A 21,185-nucleotide genomic window follows, 5' to 3' on the forward strand; every position below is an offset into this window, starting at 1 on the left:
ATCCTCTCCCTGTCAGAAAAGCCTTCTCTGTGTCAGTTAGATCCTCCACCTGTCAGTATGTACCTCTATGTGTCAGTAATATCCTCCACCTGTCAGGAAGCCCACCTGTGTGTCAGTAAGATCCTCCACCTGTCAGGAAGCCCACCTGTGTGGCAGTAAGATCCTCTACCTGTCAGTAAGCCCATCTGTGTGTCAGTAAGATCCTCCACCTGTCAGTAAGACTTTCTCTGTGTCAGTAAGATCCTCTCCCTGTCAGAAAAGCCTTCTCTGTGTCAGAAAGATCCTCTCCCTGTCAGTAAGACTTTCTCTGTGTCAGTAAGATCCTCCGCTGACAGTAAGATTCTCCTGTGTAAACCACATAGTAAACCTTAGATAATGTTGGAGGAACACTTTCCAAACACTAACGCTTTCTCGGGGAAACATTGGTGAACCTGGGTGGTGGAGGACCTTAGAAAGGACCCAGTTTTGCCCTCGCTATAATCTCTCTCTGGTTGGAATTCTGCATTCATTATATGAGACCTAGTGAAGAAGATTGTTCAGCAAAGTCAATTGTAAATCTGTCTACATCTTATATAGAACATCTCATTCTCCCATAACTAAGACTGGACACCCACAAATTTCTATGATAAAAAATATTTATGGTGCTCGGCTTAAAAATAAGGTCCCAGTGGTGGTGAAGCCGTATGATGTCCTATATACTGCTTTTTGGAGACAATGGAGGGGATTTAGCAAAACCTGTGCAGAGGAAAAGTTGACCAGTTGCCCATAGCAACCAATCAGATGGCTTCTTTTCCTTTTCATAGGCCATTTAAAAAAATGTAAGAAGCAATGTGATTGGTTGCTATGGGCAACTGGTCAACTTTTCCTCTTAACAGGTTTTGATAAATCTCCTCCTATGGACATTGATAAGTGATGACACTTATTGAATGTAGCAGAACATTACAGGCCATTACAAGGCTTTATTATTTCTACCATTAGCAGCAAGTACATGGTCTGGTTTATTCCAGCCTCCTTATTCTAACCTTCCAGCAGAGTTTATGGGCACCACTGCCAACCTATACAACACATAAAAGTCACATCACCTGCCCCATCTACTAATAATAAAGCACTACAAGAACCAGCCATGAATATCTCCATTCTTCTGGACCCTAGGCTATCACCCATGATGCCTATATCACAGTGTATATGGATCCACAGGTCCCTGGACCACTGGTAGCAGGTGCCACCTGATGTTTTGATGACATCACGTCACCTGGACAACGGCTGTTGTTGTTGTTTACCCACAACTGTCAGTTGGACCGAGCGGACGGACGTCTACAGGATCCCAAAGATGGCGGCTACTGGAAGAAGAGGAGATGGCGAGAAGGAGAGAGGAGAGAAGAGGGAAGAGGAGAGCGGAGGAAAGAGGAAGAGGGAAGAGGAAAGCGAGGAGGTGAAGGAGAGCGGAAAGAAGAGGAAGGAGGAAGAGGTGAGCGAGGAGGTGAAGAAGAGGAAGAGAGAAGAGGAAAGCGAGGAGGTGAAGGAGAGCAGAGAGAAGAGGAAGGAGGAAGATGTGAGCGAGGAGGTGAAGAAGAGGAAGAGAGAAGAGGAAAGCGAGGAGGTGGAGAAGACAGGAGAGAAGAGGAAGGAGGAAGAGGTGAGCGAGGAGGTGAAGAAGAGGAAGAGAGAAGAGGAAAGCGAGGATGTGGAGAAGAGGAGAGGAGAAGATGCCAGATTATTGGAGGATGAGGAGCCAAGACCAGGCACCAGCCAGGACCCCGGAACATCAAGCTCCTACCCCAAATTTAACATCTATCACCTCACTGTCCATCAGGTATTGGGTAGGGGCAGCTTTGGAGTGGTAAGTTTATTTATGTTTTTTTTTTTTTTAAATGGACAGTCAATGTGGTTTTTCCCATTGATATTCTGCAGCTAATTGTAAGTCTAGAAAATAACCAGCCCCATCTTCACTAATATATATCACATATCTACAGCACTAGAGACCTCCAGTAATATTTATGTCCCTATTTATATCCCATTTCAGTAGATTTAGGCAGTTGTTATACACAGCTGTTTGATCCTACCCACCATGCTGCAGCTTAGTGTCAGAGTCTTGGCAATCTTCTTATAGCGTAGGCCATCTTAATGTAGAGCAACAATGTGGGGCCATGTTGAACTTCCAGTGACCAGTATTAGAGTGTGAGAGCGATTTAGGACATTGCTCCCCATTCACACCTGAGACATGTAACCAGGGCTGCCATCAGAAATTTTGGGGCCCATTACGCAGCTTAATTCCAGCCCCCCCCCCCCCCCCCCCCAGTGTGTTGACCCCGAGTCCGCCCCAGGGCCAACCCCCAACCCATTTTTTTTTCCTAATGATATATTTCTAATTACTTTATAGAAGATTGTAGTGCAGTAATACACTGTGCTGCAAAGTCATTTTACTGCGCCACACTCTGCTGTAATCTAATATACCCTATTCTGAATACTGTGAAATTTTCTGTGTACTTTCTCCAGCACAATGTCCACCTCTATATAGTTGTAGACCCCCTCTCTGCCCCCACATATATATATACACATAAATATATATATATATATATATATATATATATATATAGTTGTACACCTCCTCTGTGCCTCCATATATAGTTGTACACCCATCTTTGCCCCATATATAGTTATAGGCCAATTTTGTGCCCCCATATATAGTTGTAGGCCCCTGCGCTCCATATATAATTGTAGGTCCCACGTGCCTCCAATATACATGATTGTAGACCCCTTTTGTGCCCCTGTGTGTAATAATAGGCCCCCCTTTGAGCTCCCACGGTTATAGGCCCCACCTTTCAGCTCCCACAGTTTGTTATAGGCCCACAATTCAGCCCCCACAGTTAAATATTGCCCCCCTTTCAGCACCCTCAATTAAATATAGGCCCCCCCTTTCAGCCCCCACAGTTAAATATAGACCCCCCTTTCAGCCCCCACAGTTAAATATAGACCCCCCCTTTCAGACCCCACAGTTAAATATAGGCCCCCCCTTTCAGCCCCCACAGTTAAATATAGCCCCCCCCCCTTTCAGCCCCACAGTTAAATATAGGCCCCCCTTTTAGCCCCCACAGTTAAATTTAGCCCCCCCTTTCAGCCCCCACAGTTAAATATAGGCCCCCCTTTCAGCCCCACAGTTAAATATAGGCCCCCCCTTCCAGCCCCCATTTAAATATAGCCCCCCCCCTTTCAGCCCCACAGCTAAGTATAGGCCCCCCTTTCAGCCCCCAGTTAAATATAGGCCCCCCTTTCAGCCCCCAGTTAATTATAGGCCCCCCTTTCAGCCCCCACCATTAAATTTAGGCCCCCTTTCAGCCCCCACAGTTAAATATAGGCCCCTTTTCAGGCCCCACAGTTAAATATAGGCCCCCCTTTCAGCCCCCAGTTAAATATAGCCCCCCTTTCAGCCCCCTCAGTTAAATATAGCCCCCCCCTTTCAGACCCACAGCTAAGTATAGGCCCCCCTTTCAGCCCCCAGTTAAATATAGGCCCCCTTTCAGCCCCCAGTTAAATATAGGCCCCCCTTTCAGCCCCCAGTTAAATATAGGCCCCCCTTTCAGCCCCCAGTTAAATATAGGCCCCCCTTTCAGCCCCCAGTTAAATATAGGCCCCCCTTTCAGCCCCCAGTTAAATATAGGCCCCTTCTTTCAGTCCCCAGTTAAATATAGGCCCCCCCTTTCAGCCCCCAGTTAAATTTAGGCCCCCCTTTCAGCCCCCTCAGTTAAATACAGGCCCCCTTTCAGTCCCCAGTTAAATATAGGCCCCCCATTTCAGCCCCCAGTTAAATATAGGTCCCCCTTTCAGCCCGCACAGTTAAATATAGCCCCCCCCCCCTTTCAGCCCCCTCAGTTAAATATAGGCCCCCCCTTTCAGCCCCCTCAGTGAAATATAGCCCCCCCCCTTTCAGCGCCCTCAGTTAAATATAGGCCCCCCCTTTCAGCCCTCACAGTTAAATATAGGCCCCCCTTTCAGCCCCCACAGTTGATATAGGCCCCCCTTTGTGCCCCAACAAGTAGTTATAGGCCCCATGTACCCCCACAGACATACTGCCTCCAGACATTCACGGTAAATGGCTGGAGGCAGTATGTCTGTGCTCTGACCAGACTGGAGGAGCCCCCAGACTGGAGGAGCAGTGGTCGGAGCATTGAAGGCAGCCTGCTGTGGTTACCTTCCTGGCCCGATGTCAGCCACGCGTCTTCCAGGCATCTCCTTCGCTCCAGTTCTTCTTCGGGGCGCGGCTTTCCTCTGACTTCCGGGCCGGCTTGCCGCGTCATAGCGCACCGAACGTGCCTACGCGCGGCACGATCGTTGCGCTAGTACCTCTCGACGGCCACTGCAGTTTTTTTTTTTTAAAGTGGCAGTGGCCTCCGAGGTATGTGCGGCAGGGACGGGGCCCGGGAAAGAGGGTAACTGACTGACTGATTGTACAGAGTACGGTCAGTCAGTCAGTGGAAAATGGCAGGCCCCCAGCGGTCAGTGAGTGACAGTCACTCACTGACTGACTAGGAGTAAAAACTAAATAAAATGTTGGGCCCGGCCCCCCTCGGGTCCGGGCCCCTTACGGGAGTACCGGCTGTACCCCCCTGATGGCGGCCCTGCATGTAACACTAATGAGTCACAATTACTTATTGGGCCCAATTTGAACATTTCTACTTAGGGTTGTACTCACTTTTTTTTTGCCAAGGTTAAGATATTAATGGCTTTATGTTGAGTTATTTGGGGGGGGGGGGAGGGGACACAATATTAAACACTGTTACACTTTACATTGTAGAAGATTTTCATTTCTTCTGTGTTGTCACATGAAAAGATAAAATAAAATATTAAAAAACATGTGAAGGTTGTACTCACTTATGTCAGATACTGTAAATGTTATAACTGTAATAATCTTTTTTTTAAGCCATTTATCTATTTTTTGCACTGACACTTGACTGAACATATATGTATTTCTCATGTGTTGAACATACAATGTCACCATGATGAATTGTCTTTATACATTTATGATGAATATACACGTTATACTTGTTATACTTGATATTACTTTATTTGGTAATTACGTGTCTGGGTAAATATAGACCCTTAGTGATGTGTGTGAACATGCTTGAAAAAAGCTTCAACAAGAAGCAGAAATGTGGCAGTGATTTAACTATTATATGGAGAGCTGCAATATATTTTTTATATACTATATACCCATACATACAGACACTGTGATCTGTAGTTTTTGCCGGTACCACTTGTGTATTGTATTGATTGTTTGATTACTTCTTATGTGTTGATGTGACAAAAATTGGCAATTTTTTTTTTGCATTCACATCATTGACAATGCAATATCAGGAATGTGAACCAAAGTGAAATAATTGCAGATTTTTGGTCACATCATATCTGAGAAACAATGGAATAAAAGTGATGAAAAAGTCAAATATAAGCAAAAGTTATGTTACAGTGGTACTCCGTGGAAAAGTTTTTTTTTTTAAATCAACTAGTGCCAGAAAGTTAAACAGATTTGTAAATTACTTCTATTAAAAAATCTTAATCCTTCCAGTACTTTTTAGGGGCTGTATACTACAGAGGAAATGGTTTTCTTTTTGGATTTCTCTGATGTCATGACTACAGTGCTCTCTGCTGACCTCTGCTGTCCATTTTAGGAACTGTCCAGAGCAGCATATGTTTGCAATGGGGATTTGTTCTCTGGAAAGTTCCAAAAAGGGACAGCAGAGGTCAACAGAGAGCACTTTGGTTATGACAGAAGAGAAATCCAAATAGAAAAGCATTTCCTCTGTAGCATACAGCCCCTAAAAATTACTGGAAGGATTAAGATTTTTTAATAGAAGTACTTTACAAATCTGTTTAACTTTCTGGAACCAGTGGATGGATTTATAAAAAAAAAAAGTTTTCCAAGGGAGTACCCCTTTATTAAAAACTACAGATAATGGTGCAAAAAATTCTCATACAGCACTGTATGCAGAAAAATAAGAAAGTTGTAGGAGGTCAGAATAGGGAAATTTTAAACATACTTTGCCTTTTTTAAAAGAAGTGCAGTGATAGAAAAGAATGCAAACATGAGTATCATTTTAATTGTATTCATCCACATAATTAAAGGGGTACTCTTGTGCAAAACTTTTTTTTTAAATCAACTGGTGCCAGAAAGTTAAACAGATTTGTAAATTACTTCTATTAAAAATCTTAATCTTTCCAGTACTTTTTAGGGTCTGTAAACTACAGAGGAAATGGTTTTCTTTTTGGAACACAGAGCTCTCTGCTGACATCATGACTACAGTGCTCTCTGCTGACATCTCTGTCCATTTTAGGAACTGTCCAGAGCAACACATGTTTGCTATGGGGATTTTCTCCTACTCTGGACAGTTCTTATAAAGGACTGATATGTCAGCAGAGAGCAGTGTGGTCATGATGTCAGCAGAGAGCTCTGTGTTCCAAAAAGAAAATCATTTCCTCTGTAGTATTCAGCAGCTAATAAGTACTGAAAGGATTTAGATTTTTTAATAGAAGTAATTTACAAATCTGTTTAACTTTCTGGCACCAGTTGATAAAAAATAAATAAATAAATAAATAAGTTTTCCATGGGAGTACCCCTTTAAGAAAACATGAAAATTTCACTGTAAAATGCATTTCTTAAAACCAAAACCCCCCAAAATTAGCAAAATTGTGATTTTCTTTAATTTATTTTCTTTTTTCAATTTTAAATTCAAATTTAAGGTGTCTTTATAAAGTACATTCTGTTGTGAAAAAACAAACATATGGGTCTGTGGATGGAAAAATAAAAGAATTATGGCTCTTGAAAGGTGTAAACTAAAAAATGTGTAAACTAAAATTTTTTGTGTCCTCAAGGCCAAAATTTGCTGTGTCTCTAAAGGGGTATTCCAGAAATTATTTTTTATTTGACATTTGACTATGCTACAGAGGCTGTAAAGTTAGTGTAGTTAATAATGTAGTGTCTGTACCCGTATGTGACGATTTTCTCACAATTCTTATGTGATTTTCACCCCAATATTTACTTTAACAGCATACAAAATTACTGTTGTCTCAGATTTTTCCCAGGTTGCAATGCAGCCGAGACCTGACTCACTAGTCAGCTGATGACAGGGAGCCTGTCTGCTTCAATGGGTGGAGCGATCGCTTGGTGGGAGAGAGATCAATCTGCAACTATTGCAACAGCTGTAGGCACCCTGATTGAAAACCACAGGTCTTTTGAATGAATGCTGCTCATTTATGGGAGTGTGACTGATGTGTGGGAGGGAGGAAAATGGAATTATGGGCTTTGTAGGCAAAGAAGTAAACTCAAAAAGGAAATACTAGTTCACAAAAAGCTAGCCACAGTGTTATGGTAATCTCACGCCATTTAGCCCCAAGACAAGCGCAGATCCTTCCTAAGCATGTCCATTAATTTCTGCCAGGTACGTACTAAAATACCTTATGGTGGATAACCCATTAAAGGGGTTAAATGACCAGCATCAAAGTGATCTCCATTGCCGGTCCTTACTGGCTGGTGTTTCTGCAGGTTGAGTCAGCACCGCCAGGTATTTGGCACTAGAGAGACAGGATTCCTCTAGTGCCTGAAGTTTGGCTATGCTGACCCTCTCCCCCCCCCCCCCCCCCAGTAAGTTAAAAAGTATGAATTGAGAGATGGCACAACCCTCCCCCCCCCCCCCCCCCCTCTAACCTGGGGTGGACCACTCCCCCGCTGCCCCCCTGCCTGAGAGTTATAGGAGTGTGATTACAGCTACCACACTCCTATCACACTCAGCCAATGCAGCTCTGGAGGTGTCTACAGTATAAGACATATTCTAACAGCAGAAAAGTAACTGCAGCTCTGGAAGTGACAGGAGGATAAGACATGATGTGACAGCAGAATAGTGACAGCAGCTCTGAAGGTGACTGGAGGATAAGTCAAAATCACACTCAGCCAATGCAGCTCTGGAGGTGTCTACAGTATAAGACATATTCTAACAGCAGAATACTGACTGCAACTCTGGAGTTGACTGGAATATAAGACATGATGTGAGAGCAGAATAGTGGCTGCAGCTTTGGAGGTGAAAGGAGTATAAGACATGATATAACAGCAGAATAGTGGTTGCAGCTCTGGAGGCAACTTGAGGATGCAACATGATGTAATAGTAGAAAAGTAAGTACAGCTTTGGCAGTAACAGGAGGACGAGATATGGTGTAACAGCAAAATAGTGTCTACCATGCTGTGCCTGTATTTATCTGAATAAAGCTTGAAGTTTTTTTACCTGCTACCGTGGTGCCGGATACTTCTATTGCTGTCCATGTCTGTGGAGGGGAACGCTACCCGACAGTCCAGGCACAGGAGCGGAGGAAAGGATCAGAGCAGTCAAGCACATTTTATTAACAGCAAAAAAGTGAGTACACACACCTTGTCTCTGTCTTCTTACTCTGTGAACGTGAATCAGGTACCTGTCATTGAGCCAAAAGAAAGAAAAGTGATATGTTGCTCAGTACCTAATCCTGATCCTGTACATATAAGTTTTTATGTGTCTAGGACGTATATATCCCTAACAAATAGCATTTATATCTTGGTCACTTGCTTTGTCTTCTTGCCTTGCGGAGGGGGCGTGTCCATCTCTTTCCCTCACTGAGTCTGGGAGCAGCCTGGCAGTCTGCAGATCTTTCTAAATTAGTGCAAGGATTTTAGTGATAAAAGCACAGTAGTTTTTATGCATACATTTTATATCTGTCATTAGTAAAGATGGATGCTAATCCAGCTTTACTAGGAACAGATAGAAAATGTGTGTCATTCAGCTTTAACAGACTCCTGAATGTCTGTTCAGCTTCTTTGTCATTCAGGACTCAGAGAAAGCTTTGGCTGTTCAAGCATGCTGGGAGTTGTAGTTTTGCAATAGCTTGAGCTGCAGTGTTTGGAAAGCAATGTGTTAGAACAGTGTTGCCTTTAGCTGTTGCAAAACTACAACTCCCAGCATGCCCACACATCCTTTGTCTGTAGTTTTGCAAGAGATGGAGACACACAGCTGGAGAATACCCAGCTCTAACAGAGAGTTTTACAAAGATTGTGACTCCAGCTGTTGCAAAACTACAACTCCCATCATGGTAGTTGTAGTTTAGGAATAGCTGAAGGCTGCAGTGGTGATCTCCTATACTGGATACCAACACACTTTATGGCCTGTATCCAGTATGCTGCAAAATACAGAGTAGTCTGTCTGCGTAAAGACTGATGAGCCCTAGTGGTGGTTATTTTCATTTTTCCTTTTTTAGTAATTTTTTTTTATTTTTTATAAATGTGTATTTAAAAAAGTAATCTTATCAGTAGTACTACAAAATATAAAAAGTTTTTCAACATGACAGTGTCTCTTTAAGCATGCTCCTATCGGTGAAGGGGAGGAGTTCCTGCACAGAAGAAAGATATGTGGTGGCACCCTGCCTCCGTCCTACATGCCCCTAGGCCTTATGTCCCCCCTTGCTATCCTCCTGCACTGGCTCTTAGAAGATCAGGGAGAATGCAAGCTGGAGCTCTCTATATAATACATACAGACCTTCAGCTTGCATGCTCCCCGAGAAGCAGCAAGACCTACGGTGGCCGGGCCCTCCGTGCCTGACCTGTCACACGCCCCTGCTACAGAGAAGCTGTCATCTGGCCAATTGTATTCCATCATAGCTGTAGTCACTTGTAAGTTCTGCAGTGATCATGGGTGAAACAACAACTCCCAGCATAACCTTATTACTGCTAAGATTTTACTGGGAGCTATAGTATCACATGGTACAAACTTATTGAGCAATTGCCCCTTACTTGGCATCACAACAGGCTAAAAAATTACTTAGGGGGCATTATAGGGTGACACCATTTTCTACCACAACGGGTGACATTAACCTTAGCATCACCACTGGTGCTCTGTAATAGCTAGAGGCAAAGAGCTCGCTGTTACTGCGCTCCTCTGTGTGTGCCGCTGTGTCAGTCAATGGGAGGTCAGCAGAGAAAGGTGTTGGCGGCCCTCTGATACTCGGGCACATTATAAAGAATTTATTCTCTATTGGCTATAAAACAATGAAATATACACAGAAACATAGGAGTAGAATAAGCTTTTTAACCCCTACTGCAATGTGTTGCCAGTTTAACATGTATAAAAGATGGGATAGATGCCCATTAAAAGGATATGATAGATGCCCATTACAAGGATGTGACAGATGCCCATTACAAGTATATGATAGATGCCCATTACAAGGATGTGATAGATGCCCATTAAAAGGATGTGATAGATGCCCATTACAAGGATGTGATAGATGCCCATTACAAGGATGTGATAGATGCCCATTACAAGGATGTGATAGATGCCCATTACAAGGATGTGATAGATGCCCATTACAAGGATGTGACAGATGCCCATTACAAGGATATGATAGATGCCCATTACAAGGATGTGATAGATGCCCATTACAAGGATGTGATAGATGCCCATTACAAGGATGTGATAGATGCCCATTACAAGGATGTGATAGATGCCCATTAAAAGGATATGATAGATGCCCATTACAAGGATATGATAGATGCCCATTACAAGGATGTGATAGATGCCCATTACAAGGATGTGATAGATGCCCATTACAAGGATGTGATAGATGCCCATTACAAGGATGTGATAGATGCCCATTACAGGTCGGGTTATGAGGAAGGGATAGGAGGACGGGATAGGAGGTCGGGATAGGAGGTCGGGATAGGAAGATGGGATAGGAGGTCGGGATAGGAGGTTGGGATAGGAGGTCGGGATAGGAGGATGGGATAGGAGGTCGGGATATGGCATCAATATATGAGGACGGGATATGAAGTCAAAAGCTTCCTCCTTTGTTTATTTTCCTCCCCAACAAGGATTAGGAAGGAAAAACTGGGCAATGCTGGGTACTCAGCTAGTATATATATATTTATTTATTTTAATATTAAAATGGAATAGCTAAAGTAAAAAATAAAAAAAAAAAAAAAAACACGCCTGCAAAAACAATGTTAAAACTCACATGGCTTTTTTTTGTGTTTTTTCACTCCCACACTATGGAGAAAAACACAGCGATTTTCCCAAAAAAACGCCATAGTCTCATAAGGTCACTTCTAGGAATCACCCAATGAGCCGAAAAAAGCTGAAAAAACGCCAAAAGGATTAAAAAAAACACAAATTAGAAAAACAAAAAAAGTGGATATGGCATTTTGTAGTTCCTTATTGACTTGCAGCTAACATTTGCCCACGCTGTGCAGTAGAATGGGTGTTTTTTTGGGCCTTTTATTTTTTTTTTCCAACTACATCCCTATTACATCTCATATGTACCATGGCATGGAAATAACAATGACCATCACCCCACAGTCCCTAACTGGTTGGCTCTAGCTATACCTCTAGTTATACCTAGTTATAACAAGTTGGCTCTAGTTATACCTATGGGATATTGTCAAAAGGAAATATTTCCCATAGTCTTCCACTATTTACTATTGCTCTCTTTGCTTTCTTTCAGGTGGGCCTGGCATCAGTCCCCGGCCGAAACAACTACGTGGCCATCAAGGGAATCACCAAGACAGGGGACAATGCAGCGACCCTGCAGAGAGAGAGACGGATCCTCATGCTGGCCCGAGACTGCCCGTTCCTGTGTCACCTGTATGCTGCACAGCAGTCTCAGGACCATGCATTCTTCATCACCGAGTACCTGTCCGGCGGCAGCCTGGAGGCTTTACTCAGAATGTGCAGCTGTCTGAACACCGACAACGTAAGATTCTACACAGCAGAGATTGCATGCGGCCTCCAGTTCCTTCACGGACATAACATCGTCCACCGGTAAGTCTAACTTCCCCACACCTGTCTCCTTGTCATGTTGTAAATAATGCATCCAACTTTCCCAGAATCCTGAATTTTGTTAGGCTTTGTGGTGGTACAGTTCATGACCCCTTCACCATTGTCGATCTTTAAAGATTTCCTGTGATGTCCCAGCACCAAAAGCTGTCCTGTGGGCTGCGGATCTCCTTGGGCATGCATTTTTCACTGTGTATTATATAATGTATGTACTGTATCTTTAACCCCTTCCCGCAGAATCACGTCTATAGACGTCATTCAGTTAACCCCGTGATGCGCAGCATCGCACGGGTTAACTGGCAGAAGTCCCGCTGTTTCAAGCAGGGGACAACTTCTGCAACACCCTCCAGGACCATCTGTTGATGGTCCTGGTCAGCGATCACTGTGATTGGTCCCTGTGGACTAATCACAGTGAATGAGCTGACTGGGGGTAAAGTTCATTTCCCCTGCTCTGCCCGCCACTAGAAGTCTGAGCAGAGCAGGGGAAGAAGATGCCGAGAGCTGCTGTGGAGACAGCAGCACTTATCAAGTACCGGCGCGGCAGTGGGGACCGGCGGCAGGCTCTCAACAGCTGGAGGCACATGGGTTGGCGGCGGGTAAGTGGAGGAGGCGGCGGGCGGCATCTGCATCAGAGGCAGCAGTGAAGCTCTTCACTGCTGCTTCTGGTAGCTTAGAAAACTACAACACCCAGCATGCCTTTTGGCTGTCTGGGCATGCTGGGTGTTGTAGTTTTGCAACATCTGGAGGGCCGCAGTTTGGATCAATCTGTGCTCTTCCAGATGTTGCAAAACTACAACTCCCAGCATGCCCAGACAGTCCAGGCATGCTGGGAGTTGTAGTTCTGTAACATCTGGCACTTCAGATGTTGCCGAACTACAACTCCCATCATGCCTGGGCATGCTGAGAGTTGTCATTTTGCAAAATCTGGAGGGCTACAGTTTGGACACCACTACACAGTGGTCTCCAAACTGTTCTCCTCCAGATGTTGCAAAACTACAACACCCAGCATGCCCTTTGGCTGTCCGTGCATGCTGGGAGTTGTAGTTTTGCAACAACTGGAGGCACACTGGTTGGGAAACATTGTCTGTTTCCTAACTCAGTGTTTCCCAACCTTTGTGCCTCCAGCTGTTGCAAAACTATAACTCCCAGAATGCACTGAAAAACCATACATGCTGGGAGTTGTAGTTTTGCAACAGCTGGAGGCACACGGGTTGGGAAACTCTGAGTTAAGTAACAAACTCTTAGTGTTTTGCAACCAGTGTACCTCCAGCTGTTGCATAACTACAACCCCCATGCACGGACAGCCAAAGGGTATGCTGGGAGTTGTAGTTTTGCCTTCCCCACAGGGGGATTTACAGTGAGTTTCTCGCTGCAAGTTTGAAATGCAGCTAATTTTACGCTGTAGCTCAAAACTCTATGTAAACTCGCCCGTGCAAATGTACCCTAAAAACACTACACTACACTAACACAAAATAAAGAGTAAAACACTACATATACACCCCCTTACACTCTCCCCCCCCCCCTCGCCCCTCCCCAATAGAAATGAAAAACATCAGGTATGGCACTGTTTTCAAAACTGAGCCTCCAGCTGTTGCAAAACAACAACTCCCAGTATTGCGGGACAGCCATTGACTGTCCAGGCATGCTGGGAGTTTTGCAACAGCTGGAGACACCCTGTTTGGGAAACACTGCCTTAGAATACCCCTATGTCCACCCCTATACAAATCCTTAATTTAGGCCTCAGATAGGCATGGCACTCTCTCACTTCGGAGCACTGTCGTATTTCAAGGAAACCGTTTAGGGCCACATATGGGGTATTTCCGTAATCGGGAGAAATTGTCTAACAATTTTTCGCTGGGCTTTTTCTCCTTTTACCCCCTATGAAAAGGTAAAGTTGGGGTCTACTCCAGCATGTTATTGTAAAAAAAAAAAAAAAAAATGTTACACTAACATGCTGGTGTTGCCCCATACTTTTTTTTATTTTCACAAAAGGTAAAAGGAAAAAAAGACCCCAAAGTTTTTAATGCAATTTTTCCTGAGTACGGAAATACCCCATATGTGGGAGTAAAATGCTCTGCGTGCGCACAACAGGGCTCAGGAATGAGAGCACCATGTACATTTGAGGTGATTTGCACAGGGGTGGCTGATCGTTACAGCGGTTCTGACATAAAAAAAAAAAAAACCTACATGTGACCCCATAGTGAGCCTTAACACCCCACACCTGTTTGAAGAATTTTCATTGAAAATGAAAAATTTGTGTTTTTTCACTAAAATGCTGGTGTTATCCCAAATTTTTCATTTTCTCAATGTGTAATAGTAAAAAAGCCCCCCAAAATTTTTATATAAATGCCCTATAAGTGGACGTAAAGTGCTCTGCAGGCTAACTACAATGCTCAGAAGAGAAGGAGCACCATTGGGATTTTGTAGAAAGAATTTGGCTGGAATTGAAGGCCATGTGCGTTTACAAAGCCCCCATGGTGCCAGAACAGTGGACCCCTCCCCCCACATTTGACCCCATTTTGAAGATTACACCCCTCACGTAATGTAATAATGGGTGCTGTGAACATTTACACCCCACAGGCGTTTGACCTATTTTGTGTACAGTCATCCATGAAAATGAAAAATTAGATTTTTCATTTGCACAGCCCACTGTTCCAAAAGTCTGTCAAACACCAGTGGGGTATAAATGCTCACTGCACCCCTTATTACATTTGGTTAGGGGTTTAGTTTCCAAAATGAGGTCACGTGTGGGGGGGTTTCTGCTGTTCTGGCACCATGGGAGCTTTGTAAACGCACATGGCACCCGACTTCCATTCCAAACAAATTCTCTCCACAAAAGCTTTTTTTTTCTGAGCATTGTAGTTCGCCTGCAGAGCACTTTACGTCCATATATGGGGTATTTCCACACGAGGTTACAAATTTTGGGGGGCATTTTTTCCTATAACCTCTTGTAAAAATATTGAATTTGGGGGAAAAAAACTGCATTTTAGTGAAAAAAAAATGTTTTTCATTTACACATCCGAGTTTAACGAAAAGTATTCAAACACCTGTGGGGTGTTAAGGCTCACTGTACCCCTTGTTACGTTCCTTGAGGGATGTAGTTTCCAAAATGGTATGCCATGTGTTTTTTTTTTTTGCTGTCCTTGCACCAAAGGGGCTTCCTAAATGGGACATGCCCCCCAAAAACCATTTCATCAAAATTTGCTTTCCAAAAGCTAAATGTGACTCCTTCTCCTCTGAGCATTGTAGTTCGCACACAGAGCGTTTGACGTCCACACATGGGGTATTACCATACTCAGAAGAGATGGGGTTACAAATTTTGGGTGTCATTTTTCCTATTACCCCTTGTAAAAATGTAAAATATGGGGGGAAAACCAGCATTTTAGTGGGAAAAAAAATTCATTTACACATACAACTTTAACAGAAAGTCGTCAAACACCTGTGGGGTGTTAAAGCTCACTGTACCGCTTGAGGGGTGTAGATTCCAAAATAGTAAGCTATGTGTTTTTTGTTTTTTTTTGCTGTTATGGAAGCATAGGGGCTTCTTAAATGCGACATGCCCCATAAAAACCATTTCAGCAAAATTCCCTCTCCAAAATCCCATTGTCGCTCCTTCCCTTCTGAGCCCTCTAGTGCACCTACAGAACACTTGACATACACATATGAGGTATTTCCTTACTTGAGAGAAATAGGGTTACACATTTTGGGTGGCATTTTCTCCTTCTAGCCTTTATAAAAATGCAAATACTGGGTCTACAGGAATGTGTTAAAAGTGTAAAAAATAGAGATTTAGAATGTTCTCCTTCACTTTGTTGCTATTCCCTTGAGAAAGTCCAGGCTGACGAAACATACGTTGGGGCGGTGGGACAGGTCTCCATTATGGGTAAGTGAGTACCAGCTTTGTTAGTGCTATTACTTTCATGCACTGTTAGTGTCCATTCCAGCTATCCTGAGTGGGTAGCTGGACATTATATTGGTAAAGGTTATATACCCCTTTTCTTGTCCTATTGGACATTATTATTGGACACTCATTACTGCTGCTGTAGATATCACTGTTTATATTTCATATGAGCTTGATTATACTAATCATACCTGTCTTACCACCTTCTTTTCGGATTGGTTATCTGTTTACAATCATTGACCTTGTATAATGTTAATATTTAGTAGTCATATTTGTGATTTTAAAGAGTATTAATAAAATTATTTTAGTTTTATCAGTAGTCATGGCTCTAGTGTTTCTCTATAAGTATATAAAATTTATTTTCAGAGCTATACTGTAGCATTGGTTTATAGACCCGCAGCGAGTTTTAGACATGGTTTATACACCAGTAGTTTCAATGTACATTATACTACAATGCTGCTATTTCTTGTTGCTAATTATTCCTGTGAAATACCTAAAGAGTTAACAAACCTTTTGAATGTCATTTTGAATACTTTGAGGGGTGCAGTTTTTTATAATGGGGTCATTTATGGGATATTTCTAATATGAAGACCCCTCAAATACACTTCAAAACAGAACTGTTCCCTGAAAAATTCTGATTTAGAAAATTTTGTGAAAAATAGGAAAATTGCTGCTGAACTTTGAAGCCCTCTGATGTCTTCCAAAAGTAAAAACCTGTCAACTTTATGATGCAAACATAAAGTAGGCATTTTGTAAATGTGAATCAGTATATAATGTATTTGGTATGTCTATTTTCCTCACAAGCAGAGAGCTTCAAAGTTAGAAAAATGCAAAATTGGTTAATTTTTCATAAAATTTTGCAGTTTTTAACCAAGAAATGATGCAAGCATTGACAAAAATTTACAACTAAGATAAAGTAGAATATGTCATGAAAAAATAAACTCGGAATCAAATTCATAAGTAAAAGAATCCCAGAGTTATTAATGCTTAAAGTGACAGTGGCCAGATTTGCAAAAAATGCTCTGGTCCTTAAGGCCAATATGACCTCGGTCCTTAAGAGAGAGAGGAGCAGTAATAATCAGGTGACCCTGCCTGCCCAGTGGGAACCCCTAAATTCTCTTGTATATGGTGTTGGGGGGGGAGGAGTCGCCCCAGTCTAGCTGCAGAGCTCAAGCTGAGAACTGTGTGGAAAGGAGGAGGAAGGAGTGTGTGGAGAAATTCTGAGGGAAGCCTAAGAAAATATCTTCTAAAGTCAGCCCCACCATTCTGCAAGGGTTCCCCTGTACAGCAGAGTCAGCCCCACCATTCTGCAAGTGTTCCCCCATACAGCGGAAGCCCCGCCATTTTGCAAGTGTTCCCCCGTACAGTGGAGTCAGCCCCGCCATTCTGCAAGGGTTCCCCTGTACAGCGGAGTCAACCCCACCATTCTGCAAGTGTTCCCCCATACAGCAGAGTCAGCCCCGCCATTCTGCAATGGTTCCCCGTACAGCGGAGTCAGCCCCACCATTCTGCAAGTGTTCGCCCGTACAGTGGTGAGTCAAGCTCTGGCGGTGATAGTACTTGGACCTTGTGAGAACCCTAGCCAGAGTGGGAAACCTTTCAGTCTCTAATCTCTAGTCAGTATTTTTCAAGTGGATGAAAAGCACCATAAGTCCTATCAAGGCAACAGGGCTCCCAAGGGTTACACTGCATCCCTTGTACTCTTCATACTGTGTGTTGTACCATCTAAACCTGCTCGGTAAAAGACAGTTATCCGTAACCCGACGTCGGTGTTTTTCTTACTCCCATTGTCTGGCCCCGAAGAAGCTGATAAGAATTCCTTGCACCCCTGTGGCACCAAATTACCATTGTCTTTTATTTATAACTCTTTTTTTTCTTTCATTGCAGAGATATCAAGCCAGATAATATCATGCTGGATAGAGATGGACACATCCGCATCATAGACCTCGGACTTGCCCAAGATGGCGTCACCTCCTCCAACAAGATCCAAGGAGTGACGGGCACGTTACCATACATGGCCCCAGAGGTGCTCCAGAGGAAGATGTACTATGCAGCAGTTGACTGGTGGAGCCTGGGGATTGTTGTATCCCGAATGTCAGCAGGACGTTCCCCATTTTACTTTGGCTGCGACAGAGAAATGGCTCGCGATTCCATCACCAGAGAGAAGCCTAATATTCCATCTTGGCTCCCTGCTGACCTGAAACATCTGATCAAGAAACTGCTGTGTAAGAATCCTGAGAAGCGGCTTGGTGTGAACAGGAACATCAGAGACCATCCATTCTTCACCACCATCAACTGGGAGGAACTGGAGCAGAGGAGAGCACAGCCGCCATTTACACCATTCAAGACAGCTCTGAAGAATGGAGACCTGCCGTGGCCAGAGGAAGAGACAGCCCTTCACCCCTTGGAAGGATTCTCTTTCATTGCTCCAAGCTGGGCCTGTTAACATCAGCCCATGGCCACGGCCCAGAGCTCTGTGCCCCCTGACCCATGCCTCTGCTGCTGTATTAGACCTCGGCTTGTCTATAACATCCTCTCTATACCATCTGAATGCTGCAGATTTCCATCAAGTTGTTACCCTGGATCTTAGCTCCACATCCTCCACAGCCTCTGAAGACCCTCTGTACCCCAGGAGCGGCCTGTGCTTGTAACACCTCAGCACAGACCTGGTAAGTATCACACATCATCACACATACATTAGGATCACACACACATACAGGTAGATAGAAATATACACACAGGTACATACATAGATAGTATAGACACATACACACAGAAACACACAACAGATAGGGGTAGATATCGGCTTTGATCCTGGGACTTGTTCCGATCGCCATATTTGGGGTCAGGAAGGAATTTTTCTCCTTTGAGGACAATTGGCTCATTCTTTAAGGGGGTTTTTGCCTTCCTTGAAATCATTCCAGCCATAAATAGGTAACATAACATAATGTATAAAAAATAAATTAATAATAATAAAAAAGTATTATATTTGAATAGATAAAAAAAAAAAAAAACATAATAGTTTACCATACTAGATAGGTCATGTACTGGCTTTTGATCCTGGGACTTGTTCCGATTGCCATATTTGGGGTCAGGAAGGAATTTTCCCCCCTTACATAAGGATAATTGGCTCTTTCCTCAAGGGGGTTTTCGCCTTCCTTTGGATCAACACAGTATATAAAAAAAGCTTTGCTTTTACATTTATACATTACACATAGCAAAATAAAACATAACACACATTTCTAAAATTAGTAGAATCCCAGTATCCCCTTCCTGTAACTATATAAACTAAATAAAATGTCCTTTTCCCCCTTTACATCATTGTGTCTGTGTCTTTATTTCCATTGTTTGATCATGTATTGTTCTAATAAATACAGTGAAACCTCTTTGAGAAGACCACCCACATTTCTTCTGGTCTTCTATTGCAGTGGTGTCCTAAAAACAAGACCACTATGGGGGTGGTCTTTTCAAAGAGGTGGTACAAAGCTTCATTTGCACTTCATGTATTATATTGTTGCAGAATGTTTGATACATTTGCACATATTTAATGGAATTGGGTAGTGCAAACATTTTACAAATTTTTGTTGCATATAATAAAAGTGTCTAAAAAACCATGGCACTTAAACCATGTCTCCTTTTGTTAGGCCAAACATATATAAATGATGGCGTAAATTTACAAAAAGAAAAAAAATGGCCCAATATGCTGGATAAATATGTCTACAAAGTCAAAGACAGAAAAAAAATTGTGCAAAATGTGCCTAAGAACTGACACGTGGTGCTTGATAAATTCTCCTCATAGGGCCCAAAATAAAAAAATGTATCTTCCCCTATAAACGGGTATAGATGGAGGGGGTGCCGAGTGCAAAATATGTCCTGGTACCCATAGGAATCATGTTATGCATCTGTTCCCTACTTTTACCCAAGTTATTACAATTTTTGCTACTTGTTCAATTTGAGTATTGAATTATTGCTACTTGTTCAATTTTCTATACTTTTAACATATTCTTCCTACTTTTTTTTCCGAATATTCAGAGTGTAGTTTAATACAGTGTAATGTATTACTCTAATGTATAGACTAATGTAGTCTAGTCTAGCGTAGCATGGTGGCTCAGTAGTTAGTCCGTTGCCTTGGGGCCCTGGGTTCAAATCCCACCATAGACATCATCTGCAAAGAGTTTGCGTGTTCTCTCTGGGTACACTTAACAAATCATACTAATAGGTACATTTAGATTGTGATCCACATTGGGGACAGGGACCAATTTGAGTGTACAGCGCTGTAGAATCTGTGTGTGCTATATCAAATAAATACGTTTTATACTGTAGTGTTGCACACAGGGTCGGACTGGAACTAAAAAACAGCCCTGGCATACAAACCGCACCAGTGAGGAGGATGTGTCATCTACCGGTAGATGGCATGCACTCAATTTGTTTCAATGGGAGCGCCGATTATGTCTTTTCATCGCTCTCATAGAAATTAATAGAGCGAGTGCCGGCTGCATCGCACACTCCTCACTGAGTGCCGGGTCCCGTCCCGGTGATCGTGGGGGGGCCCCAGCAGGTTTGTGAATAGAGGATAAGTTAAAGGTGTATTCCAGGAAAAAACTTTTTTATATATATCAACTGGCTCCAGAAAGTTAAACAGATTTGTAAATTACTTCTATTAAAAAATCTTAATCCTTTCAGTACTTATGAGCTTCTGAAGTTAAGGTTGTTCTTTTCTGTCTAAATCCTCTCTGATGACACATGTCTCGGGAACCGCCCAGTTTATAAGAGGTTTGCTATGGGGATTTGCTTCTAAACTGGGCGTTTCCCGAGATAGGTGTCATCAGAGAGGATTTAGACAGAAAAGAACAACCTTAACTTCAGAAGCTCATAAGTACTGAAAGGATTAAGATTTTTTAATAGAAGTAATTTACAAATCTGTTTAACTTTCTGGAGCCAGTTGATATATATAAAAAAAAAGTTTTTCCTGGAATACCCCTTTAACTTTCGCCAGAAATCTCTTTTAATAGTGAAACGCTTGTCTGTGCATACAAAGATGTGCATGGTCATTTTTTGGCACTTTGTTCAGATCAGTATCAGTCAGTTTTAGGGTACATTCACACGAGTGGATCCCCAGCATATTTTACGCTGCAAATCCGCTAATGAAGGACAGCATTATGGTGCCCTTAAAAGTGCCTGCTCAGAGCGGCAATACGCTGCTACAAGACAAGCAGACACACTGAAGCGATGTGCAAGTCGCTGCGCATGCACGGTATACTCGCACATCGCGGCTGCTCCCCCTGCTCTATGAGCTAGGCCGAGAGCTACCACGATGAGCGAGTATACTGCGGATGCGCGCTGCGACTCGCTCGAAGCTATGTATTGCCGCTCCAAGCAGGCACTTGTAAAGGCAGCATACAGCGGTCCTTCAGCGGTGGATCTCCAGCGTAAAATACACTGGGGATCTG

General features: G+C 43.1%; 1 protein-coding gene across 2 annotated transcripts; it reads left to right on the forward strand.

Moving 5' to 3' along the window:
* The first annotated feature begins 1,046 nt into the window (after positions 1–1,046).
* On the forward strand, positions 1,047–19,039 carry LOC130282909 (protein kinase C delta type-like). 2 transcript variants are annotated; one of them, XM_056531863.1, is made up of 4 exons: positions 1,047–1,840; positions 8,259–8,396; positions 11,503–11,819; positions 17,623–19,039. In XM_056531863.1, exons 1-4 carry the CDS (start codon positions 1,238–1,240, stop codon positions 18,179–18,181), a joined length of 1,617 nt encoding a protein of 538 aa, XP_056387838.1. In that variant the 5' UTR covers positions 1,047–1,237; the 3' UTR covers positions 18,182–19,039. The 2 variants fall into 2 exon arrangements, with proteins under 2 accessions (XP_056387838.1, XP_056387839.1); XM_056531864.1 differs by lacking the exon at positions 8,259–8,396 and having other exon boundaries at positions 1,051–1,840.
* The last annotated feature ends 2,146 nt before the right edge of the window (positions 19,040–21,185 follow it).

The sequence above is a fragment of the Hyla sarda genome, chromosome 7 (assembly GCF_029499605.1).
Source record: "Hyla sarda isolate aHylSar1 chromosome 7, aHylSar1.hap1, whole genome shotgun sequence".
In the NCBI taxonomy this organism is placed as follows: domain Eukaryota; kingdom Metazoa; phylum Chordata; class Amphibia; order Anura; family Hylidae; genus Hyla; species Hyla sarda.